This window comes from Centroberyx affinis, unplaced genomic scaffold (genome assembly GCF_046629955.1).
Source record: "Centroberyx affinis isolate AG114_WGS23_722 - 3 ecotype Tasmania unplaced genomic scaffold, CSIRO-AGI_Caff_v1 ptg000749l_1, whole genome shotgun sequence".
NCBI lineage: Eukaryota > Metazoa > Chordata > Actinopteri > Beryciformes > Berycidae > Centroberyx > Centroberyx affinis.
Genome location: NW_027279362.1, coordinates 357,106 through 368,240, shown reverse-complemented (window position 1 = coordinate 368,240; position 11,135 = coordinate 357,106). Strand labels below are relative to the sequence as shown.

The window sequence follows — 11,135 nt, the reverse complement described above, 5'->3', positions numbered from 1 at the left end:
GTTCGTTCACCTCGCGACCGTTCCGATTTCCGTTACATCTTTAAGGAGGCTGGCGGGATCTCAGCAGCCAAACACCGACAACGGCACGATATCTCTGAAGTGATGCTGATGCTGTGATGAGGTGATGGCGATGCCTTGCCAAATAAAAAAAATAAAAAAAACTACACACCAGAGCTCATGTGCAAATATCAGATGTTGCGGCTAAAATGAAGATGTGACAAACAGATAGGCAGTCAATGGGTTAGTCAGTTTCCAGAGCATCCTTTCTCATTAAACTGACCTGACAAGTTCTTCAATACCATGGTGTAATAATCACACATCCAATCACAGTGCCATTACAAGCAGTCCCATACATTCCCATTGCGGATTTTCTTTCCCAGGCTACATGGCAGAAATGTGTCAGAGCCATTCAGATCCGTGCAGCGGTGTGGCTGTGTGTGTCTGACACCCGTACGGGGACGTGAAGGGTCCATTCCGGGAACGAGGCTCGCAGCGCGGGGAAAACACTCTCAGCGCCTCTCCGCCGTCCAATAAAATATTGTGGCTGACAAACCGCTACTCCCGCTGCCGCTGCCAATCGCGCTGACAGTGTGTGTTTACCGCTAGACGGGCTGGTGCGGGCAGCCTGCGGTTGAATATTTCCCTGCGTGAGGTGCCAGACCGGAGAGGCGAGCCCCTCCTCCTCCTCCTCCTCCTCCTCCTCAGCACCGAGGAACTCCGCTGAATCTTATGAATGACAAGCAGGGAGCGTGGTCAAATCAGTGATAGCCTATATATTATGGATGCATATAAAGGTGGGTCAGCGTCAGCTGTGACTTCCAGTCGGTGATCATCACGAGCCAAACAGCCACCAATATTAACAAAACACTTGATATTAGGAAACACATTAACTATTAACTATGGGGTTTCCCTCAACTTCCTTACTGACTGCTATAAGCACTAATTAGGAGGCTATTGAGGGAAAAGCCATAGTTATACTTGTAGAATGCAGTAGTGCAGAATAAGATGCTAATAAGGGGTTTGTCATGACTCATCAGTAAACCAATACAAAACTAATATGCATGTTAATAAGCAACCTATTAATAGCCCAGTTGATATGTGTTTCCCAATCTAAATTGTTACCAGAAAAATCAGTAATTTCCTCAAAAGACCCACTCCTAATTTACATCAATTTGCTACACTATGAATTTATCCTATTATATCAGCCTAAATAGATGGGAAAACGATTCCACAATTCAAAAGGTGGTTAAAGTGAGTTTAGGTAGGTTTACCCTCCACAACATCCCTCCTGTTTTATTCCTCCACTTGCTCTGTCACAGGCACTTGAGACATTCCTCTTGGGTGAGTTGAATTCTCCAGCTGAAAATTTTTACCAAAATAGGACAGCACATTCCTCAGTAATACCAAACAACAGTTTATAGTTTTCAGTACTTGTGTTTTTGTAAATGATAATGAATACAATTCGGTTCCCAATGTGGGGTACAGGGACCCACGGGGATCCTGGAGATGTCCAAAAATGAGGAATATCTGTTATTTCAGTCAGTGAAACAATATGAGATCAATGCATAACAGTGACTCATCCTAGGTTTCACTGAGACGTTGTTTACTCCCCAACAGCTGCAGTTCTATACTAAACAGTACCTAACAACAACAATCTTCTCAGATGGGATTCCATGGGACAAAAGTGAGACAAGGCAGGAGCTCAACCTTTGACCCTAAATGAGGCATTCAGAAAGGAATCCTTATTCAAAATCCCCATTTACAACAACCCAAAGGAGTCTGATTCACATTTGATTTAAAAGCATCAGTAAGATTGGCACTGAAGCAAATGTTCAAATGAAGTAACAGAGGGTGACTGCATTTTTAAATCAAGATGTAATCATTTGAATTTTATATCTTCACATACATTTCTGGAATTTCCTTTTGATCAAATTGAATGGAATTTGAAATCATTTTGTAGCACAGTATGGTATGGTTGGTATGGTTACCTTAAGGTTAGTCTATCAACAAATGTAATGGTAGTCCCAGTAGTGCTTACCAACCCACTACACTGGCTTAGCTTGTTAATCACCCCAATACTTATATTTTATAGATCAGTAGAAGGAGGAGTATTGGTCCTTGTTGCTAATTCAGTCATTGTAGTATGGATGAGAAAGAGCAGTTAGGCCAAATCGTGTCAAGTCAAATTTATTTATCAATCGATTTTAACAAACACAATTGTCACAGAACAAAGGACACACCTATAACAGAAAACAAAGGGAAAGGAATGGCTGGTAAATTGGGGGTTAAGGTAGATTGTAAACTGTACTACTGTAAAAAAAAAAAAAAAAAAAAAAAAAAACAAGGATCTTGAATCTGGACTCAAATACTGAGGTAGTGTCTGATTCCCTAATGGTGACATGTGGGCAGTGTTAGTACTATAGTAGAAAAAGAGAGAGATCCGCACACCAACTAGCTCCCGTATGAAGGACTTTTATTTTCTGCTGCGTTTGGGTGTTGAAATCCTCATTTGAGCTGCAGATCCGTCTAATTCATCACCCTCACATTTTCTTAGCTCGGTCCCCTCTGGAAATTACCCATGTGGCCATTGCCAACAATGCCATTTCACACAAAAAAATCAACTCGTTCAACCACCCTCGCACAGGAAGAAAATACAACATAAAAGGTGTTATTTCATGTTCTACTGCCAATGTCATTTACGTGCTTAAATGCCCATGTGGACTCGATGGGCATGTTCGAATCGCTGAACACCACAGCACCATCAGAAATAATGTAACATCTAGTCCTGTGGCTGTACATTTCTCTAAGGCAAAACACAACATTTCAACTCTCAGATATGTGGGGATTGAAGCTTTAAAACACCCACGCAGAGGGGGAGACATTAATTCTATGCTCCTTAAACGTGAGCTGTTCTGGATACATACACTGGGCACTTTGGCCCCAAAAGGCCTGAACGAAGACTTTGACATTAGACCTTTTCTGTGAATACATATCCTATGTGTCATCTCTCGAACAATAATATTGCCTCTCTGTATGTTATGTTGTCTCTTTTTTGGACTGTTCTGTTCTTATGTATGGTGTTACATTCGCTTTTCCATGTCCAAATAATAAGATATGATCCACCACCCACCCTATTGGGTATTGGGATGTGCATGTCTTTTTTTTTTAACTATTTTTCAGTGTTAGTACTATGACATAAGACTACAATCAGCATTTACTTTTTTTTTTTAATTCTCTTTTTATTGAGGGTTTTACATTATTTGGACAGAAACAGGAAAGCAGAAAAAGAACACAATTCATATAGACACTAAATGCACTCACACCTGCCTGCCAATTCCCACCCCCCCAAGCATGTTCCCAGTCTCATACACCCACATCCTCGCCCTCACCCCCCCCTACACATGGACTGACAAACAAGCATAAAGGATTGAAGAATAATAAAGATAATGGCAATGAATGACATACTAAAAAAGTAATACAGAAGAAATTAACAAGACATACATCAGTGTGGACCTGTATACGCCCATGTTAGCACTATATATATGTCCTAGAGTTGCAAGCACCTTGATGCATACTAGAACACATGTAGGCCCACACGTAAAAATAACCAAAATTATTTGAAGGGGTTGGTCGTGTGGTAAGACTAGTAAGGCACTTATTTTAGAAATACAATATATAATGAATTCATGCCTATTTACATAGAACCTTTAAAATGATACATCACATGAAACATTCTTAATGAGCAGGTCAAGGTTATAGCCAGTCAAATCATAGAGGATAGGAAAGGAGCCCAGACTTTGTCATATCTACTCATAAAGTCTATGTTGCTGTATATGACTCTTTCCAGTTTAGCTGTTTTGGCAAGTGCATTAGACCAGTCTTGAACAGTAGGAGCGGAAGAGTGAACAATCAGCATTTACAAGATTTTCACCATTCACAAGATTACCAATCTGGACGCTGTCCAATGCTCATCTTGACATTATACTATCAGGTTTTTTCTATCTCACTCCGATCTCTCACACTGATTTCCTAAAGCTCTACTGCTTGTTTACATATACTGTAAGTAAATACATATACTTCTATATCTCCAGCTATAGAAAAATGAAAACAGACATATACAGTGATGAATGTCCATCCAAGTTATAATTACCCACTGCAAAGTCAAAGTGTATTCAATGTGAACATGGCAGACATGCTACCCCTATGTTCAATCTTTTTCCTTGTGATAAATGCTTAAGATAGCTATTTGGGATTTTTTTTAGTTATCCAGTTTTTTTGTGCATATTTTTGAGCATCTGAGTAGCTACACTTGCTGAGTAGCCAGTTAGATTATACCAACCACCAGCATACTGTATTTCAAAGGAATTCATTCTAAGCATGGCAGTAGACTAATCATGATTGGCTATGCTTTCAAAAGATGTATTTTTCCATTTCCAAAGTATGTATCAATCTGTCATACTTCAGCTTGCTATCTATGAATCTGAGATATTTTGGGACAAAACTATTTTTCAGGACAACTAAACAAATTTATAGGGAAGCTGAAGCCCCTATTTTAAGGGCTTGGCAATGTCTATGCCATGATTTGATGCATATCTATTCAACATGGAATATTTGGGAAGACCGGACTAACAAACTCAGGGCATTCTTCTCTAGATATAACCAGGGCAGCCATGTCAACTTGCCCCATTTGACAGCAAATAGGCTAAAGTTGTCATCCTCTAGTAAGGAATTCAAATGTGACAATGCTCAGATCTCAGGAATGGGAATTTATGTCAAGACACTGTTCCCACTCATTAAGCTGACGGCCACATCTCAATTTTCCAGCAATTATGCAACCAATGATGCATGTGTGCCACCACAGAAAATGTCAAGCCATCCTCCCTTAATACTACTACACCTCATTGAGAACTCTCATAAAAGGTTTTGAAAAGTTCACCTATCAGACAGCTTAAGAGGTAGATAATGCCATCACGAATGCCACCATCACCTTCTGCATTCATGCTTAATTGTGGATGCACAGAGGCACAGAACCAAATCCTTAAGATCCAATTCTAACTCTGAACAGTTCACTCAGAGCTTCAGAAGGGATGGGTACTTGATCTCAGGACTTGGCTTCTGTGCTTCATAATACAGAAAGTAAAATTGAGACCTTGTGTGCCTGAAATTTAAGAGACAACATTTCTCCTGCACAGGGATATTTTTCACTGTTTATTTTTCATTGTCCTTACACCAACGATTATGTCAGCCACCCAAGTTCACCATCAGATAGGGCAACTGCTTTAAAAGGGCAATAAGTAGCTGAAAATGATCATGATATGTGTATGGTTTTGAAACAAAATCTCCAAACCCATGACACAGTCATGGGTTGGCCTGCTCTCTGACAACAGGGAACATCATCTCTTCTGAAACAGCCTACAACCTACCTTGAACAGACAATGTATCCCAGTATCACAAAAGTCACATGATATAATAGCTGAGGAGAATGAAGAATAAAAAGCAGTTAGAGAAGTCAGTATGCTATATGTTACGATAAAAAAAAACAACTACTAGCCAAATCAGAGAACTTATGTTAACACTTATTACAAAGCTTTAACACTGGATTTGATACTGTTGATAGCCTTCCAGTAATATAGCCAGAGTGAATATTTTACACTTTAGTCACCTCCTTACAAATCCATTGTCAAAATCCATAGCCACCCATCATTCAAAATGAATGACACATTGACATAAGGGCCCAGGAATGTTATATGTATTGCTCTAGGTCACCCAGATCATTACTGTTTCAAAGCTCATCCCACTGATTCTTAAATTGAATAACAGTTTTGTGGTACCTCTGGTCTATTCTATGAAAATGTCACTTGAAAAAAAAAAACATGGCTTTAGTAGTTAATTGAAGCTTATGAAAAAGCAGCTGGGTTAAGAATGCGTTACTATTATTTACATGCAGATTGAAAAAAACAGAAATGCTTGGTTGGTTGTAGATACTTTTACTTGGTTTACAATTTCCTTTATATCCAACATTTTAACAATGAATTTGATATGACAAAGGCATTAGAGAAACATCCCCAGAGTGAATATTTTACACTTCACCTCCATCCTCACCAAATTGTTAAAATCCATAGCCAGCTATCATTAAAAATATGTGTCAATGTCAATTACATGTAGTGCTCAAGGTAGCCCAGATCATTACCCATTAATGTTTCTAAACTCACAACATTCCACTGATTCTTAGATTTGTAACCTCAGTGGCTCACAAAAGTTTATGAAATAATGAATTGGCACTAAGGCGTGCTGAAAGCTAGGAAAGTTATGAAACAAGCACTTCAACGTAGCATTGCTAATTCAGTATCATTACATGTCCCTTTGATAATTTCATTCATTATGACAAGACTAAACAAACACTGTTAAGTACCACTACTCTGAGATGCTTGATACACGAGGACCAAGACCTTATGAACCACTGTGTGTTAGAGCATTGCTTTCTGGCAGGTACTCTTGTTGTCCAAGTGCTTCCTGAAGAACTCTTGGACTCTTACCCACAGGTCCAGCTGAGCCTCAGACTGGGCTTTTGGCTCACCACCAAACACCACCACAGTCCCCACAGCTGGGTGAAACCCAGTTGGACAATGAGGCATATAGGGCACTTCCAAGAAGTGTCCAGCTTTGGGGTATTTAACCACCTCAAAGGTTTCTTTGCCATGACTCCTCAACGTTTCAGTAGCCTGCTTGGCAAAAAGAGAACTGTTCCAGTTGTGGTCGTCTTCAGAAACAGCAAAGAGGAACTGGCAGCTGGCACGCTCTATTGGAATCACAGAAGCTCGGTTCATTTCCAACATGGGGTCCGGCATGCCATCCCTTATAATTGCAAGCCCAGAGTCAGTGATTTTAACATTCTTTAAGTTTGGCGTCAGCGGAGGGATAACAATGTTTTTGTAGTGCAATGGGAACCCAGTATTCGCGTTGCAGCCATTAATACAGACACTTGCTGAGATCCCAGAGAGAAAAGACGATATTGACAAAGCCAAGCCGGCGCCATGAGAGATCGATAAGATGCCTATCCCAGGGCCTTGGACCTGAACAGAGAGGGACTATGTGATTAATCATGTTTAGAATATTCTTTCCTTTCTTTAAAAGGGGCATTTCACAGGATATGTGATAAATATACAGTCCATCGATAAATAAGAACTGTCACAAGCTTGTGTAAGATTGCCCCCCCCCATCTGACAGATAACTGGGTAAGACCAAGGTTTTGTCAAAGCTCTTCCTCTGTAAATTCCTGAGTTTGTGTGTTTGAGTTATTGCAGTTACCATATGTGCAGTTCTGTGCATTACTGAAATGTTACTGAATTCTTTCTTTTGACATTCTGACGACCTGTTTTTATACCTTTGGATATATGCATGGAATACTTTTATATGATATTTGTATTCTGCTTTGTATTTTTTCCTATGAAATGTGCTATTGTGTGTGTGTGTGTGTGTGTGTGTGTGTGTGTGTGTGTGCGCGCGCGCATATGCCTGCGTGGATGTCAATAGGTTGTTGGTCCATTTGTAGTGGAGATGATAGGTTTTGCTCTGTGTTTTATTGTTTCTGTTCACCTGCCCAGGGACTACAGATAGAAATTAGCTAGCAGCTAAATCTGGTACAAAGCATCTTCTCTCTTTGTTTGAGATTAATGTATTTTGTACATGGTCCCTGATATAAATAAACTCAATAAACTAAACTAAACCGACCTTCGACCTTTAATACATTCTTTCTTTCTCTAATACAATTGTTCTTTGTAAATAAAGAGTTGTAGTTATACAAATATTTCTTGGACACAGAGCTGCTCTGGAGGCAGAAATAATTTCATTGGTTGAATTAAATGTCTACGGAAGAGGATTAGGGCCACATGTGAAAAATGTATTTGAGTACCATAGCACCGTCTACCGTCTAGCTCTTCTCCTACCTTAGCTTAGACAGTATTAACACAGATTCCTGGTTGCTGCATGTCTTGACTCATTCTCTGTCTGTATGAGTGCGTATGCGGCTGAATATGTCTACCTGAGTACTGTACTGTTGGTAGTGCTGGGTAGGGTAGGCTTGCTATGTCTTGCTAAGGTTTGCTACTGTGTGCTTGTTCTGCTTCCTTATGTGTGTCTTACATCACTCTGTTTCACAACTGATTGTTAATCATCTAGTTAGGTTCAATCTCTGTAAAGTCCTTTGAGATATGCTTGTGACAGAGGGCTAGATAAGTAAAAAACATTTTGTTCCACCCAGTTGTCTATCAGATAGCGTTTAGGACAAATCTTACACACAAGCCTGATGCTCCCATGTTTGTGAAATCCAAGTAGATGGCAACATTGACATAGCACATATAAATTTGGGCCTGAATCTCCTATGCATTTTCTGTCATTTTACATGTTATACATTTGTAAGACACTCTACAATCTACAATAAGTGCAACAGTAGAATAAACTTAAACTTCATATCACTAACATCACAAGTAGTGAATAATAAAGAGTCCAAGAGGTGAAAAAAACAACAGCACCCAGAAAGTAAAAATTATTTTCCATTTTTTCATCTTAGTAATATTGCTAAAATCCAACCTATTCTATCATTGTGTGATGCTGAAAATGTAATCCATGTATTTGTATCTTCCAGATTTGATTATTGTAATGCCCTTCTCTCTGGTCTTCCTAGTTGTGCTACTAGAAGTCTTCAGCTTGTTCAGAATGCTGCAGCTAGAATCTTGACAAAGACTAAAAAATTTGATCATATAACACCCATTCTGGCCTCTCTTCACTGGTTACCTGTGCAAGCTAGAGCTGATTTTAAGGTTCTTCTTTTAACTTAAAGGCCTTGCATGGACTTGCACCACCTTACTTATCTGAGCTAATTATACCATATATACCGGCATGCCCTCTTCACTCTCTCAATGCTGGTCTCCTGGTCATTCCCTCAGCTAACAAAAAATCAGTTGGCTTCAGAGCATTTGCCTACCGTGCCCCTTATCCGTGGAATGGACTTCCATTACATGTTAAAGAAGCAAGCTCAGTTGAAATCTTTAAATCAAGACTGAAAGTCCACCTTTATTCGCTTCATTACAGCCTACCCTAGAATTAAAACTTAGTCGGGTCCATCACCTTTTCAAACATCCTTTTAATGTTGATGTTTTTAATGTGGTTGTTTTATTTTAACTATTTTATTTGCTTGCTGTATGTTTTGTCCTATCTATTCTTTTAATTGTAAAGTGTATTGGGACCATGCTTCATGGTGATTCTGCACTTAAATAAATTGATTGATTGATTTTGACTTTTTTTTTTTTTATCTCCAGTACTGACCTGTGGCTGTCTCCTCAGAAAGGTTACAGCCTCTTCAAAGTACTCCAAATCCAAGTGTTTAGGGGGAGTTTTAGGTAAATCCTGGTAACCAAAATAGGCCAGAGCCAGAACAGCAAAACCTTTATTTGCCAAGAGACTGGCTCTGGGTTCAGAAAGACCTCCGGCATAGGTGTACAAATCCAGAACCCCTGGGAATGGCCCCTTTCCTAGAGAAAGCAGGGAAATAAAGAGAGGGGGCGGGGGCGGGGTAGTAAGAAGGAAGCCAAACAGGATGGGAAGATTGGAGAAAGTGATAGAGGAGTCAATACATAGAACCAAACACTTGTAAACAGCTGTCAAGAATTGAAATCCCAGAATAACCATAATTACAAGATCTGACACACATCATTCACACTTGTGTGTTTCTTTCTCCATCTCCATCAACCGAATCACAGCAGACAACTAACCTGGTGGTAGGAAGAGGACTCCTCTTATTCTGTCTTCTTGCAGAGGTATTCTCTTCATCCCCTCTGTCATATATCCTCTCTCATTGGTTTCAGAGGCCAAGACCTCACCAGTATCCCCCTTCAGTGCATGTATCTCCACCAGTGTTGGACTCAGCACATTCTTCTTCAGCAGTTTACTGTGTGGAGTCTCTGGTGCCATGGCCCAAAACAAACCCATGGGTTCCACTCCAGTGTAGCTTCCCCCCAGAGAGGGAGAACGGCAGACATCCACCTGGCCACTTTTATCTGCTGCGTACAGGGCAGACGCCTTGAAAATAATCCCTCTGTCATCAACAAGTTTGGACCTCAGTTCCACTGGCTGGTGGGGAGCAAGTCCCTCTACTTTTACCTGAACCGGTTTATCAAAGAAACAACGAAAGCTAGGGAGAAGCTTTATGCGGATCCGTGAGTAAGCCATTATTCTTCAGGATGAGATCAGGACCTTGGTGTACTGACTGTGCAGGACGGCTTTATTGACATTGGCTTTGTTTCAATCTTGTTGCTACAGTTTTACAGCTCCCCAAAGTAATCAAGAGGCAAACATCAGACAGCATACATTCACCTCTGTATACTTCAGCACTACCAAACTTTATCTTGTTCACAAAAAATATTTTCTACAAATGTCTGCTCTTCATTGAGCAGTGTCTCAGGAAGTAAAAGTTATTGTGACAATAAAAAAACTTACAGGTCCCATATTCTACACTTTCCAGTGTTTTATTTTATGTCTTGAGGTCCATTCAAAGCTGCTTGTGTGGTGTCATGTACCAAAAACACTCTCAAATCATTTTTACATGTTCATTTTCCAGCATCTCTCTGAGCCTTACCAAGAACAGGCTGTTTCTGTCGCTGTGTCTTTAAGGCTCATTACTATTAACGACCCTCTGTTCTGATTGGCTAACCGTTTCAAGAGTGAAACGTGACACCACAGACCCGGCAGCTACAGGTAGGGAAAACTCTCCGGTTAATAAACAATGACAACCACTCAACTGCTTTGAAAAAAACACTTTTTAGTCTATTATTATTTCTTACAAAAATGATAATGAGCGAACCTTTGTTTTCATTTATTTTTCATTTCATTTATTTATGTGGCTCAAGACCATGATCACATGGTATGGGGCACAAACAGAACATACCATAATAACAAAACGATAGCACACGGCATGGCTGAAGTACAACAAATGTTACTTAAACAGAGGACGCAACAAAGTTACGGAAGTCCAAACGGCTCGTTTAGAGGCTCGATTTTCTAATATGGATTGTGTGGATTTAGCTGGCGACCGTGCGTTTTGATACTTTCACCATGTTTATGTAACCTTTACTAGGAGG

At 40.0% G+C, this 11,135-nt stretch overlaps 1 protein-coding gene across 1 annotated transcript; it reads right to left on the bottom strand.

Annotated features, from left to right (window-relative positions):
* Positions 1 to 6,053: 6,053 nt before the first annotated feature.
* On the bottom strand, positions 6,054 to 10,245 carry LOC139644532 (acyl-coenzyme A thioesterase 1-like). The gene is made up of 3 exons (XM_071519919.1): positions 9,771 to 10,245; positions 9,325 to 9,530; positions 6,054 to 7,073 (listed from the first exon to the last, which is right to left on the bottom strand). Exons 1-3 carry the CDS (start codon positions 10,225 to 10,227, stop codon positions 6,468 to 6,470), a joined length of 1,269 nt encoding a protein of 422 aa, XP_071376020.1. The 5' UTR covers positions 10,228 to 10,245; the 3' UTR covers positions 6,054 to 6,467.
* Between the last annotated feature and the right edge of the window lie 890 nt (positions 10,246 to 11,135).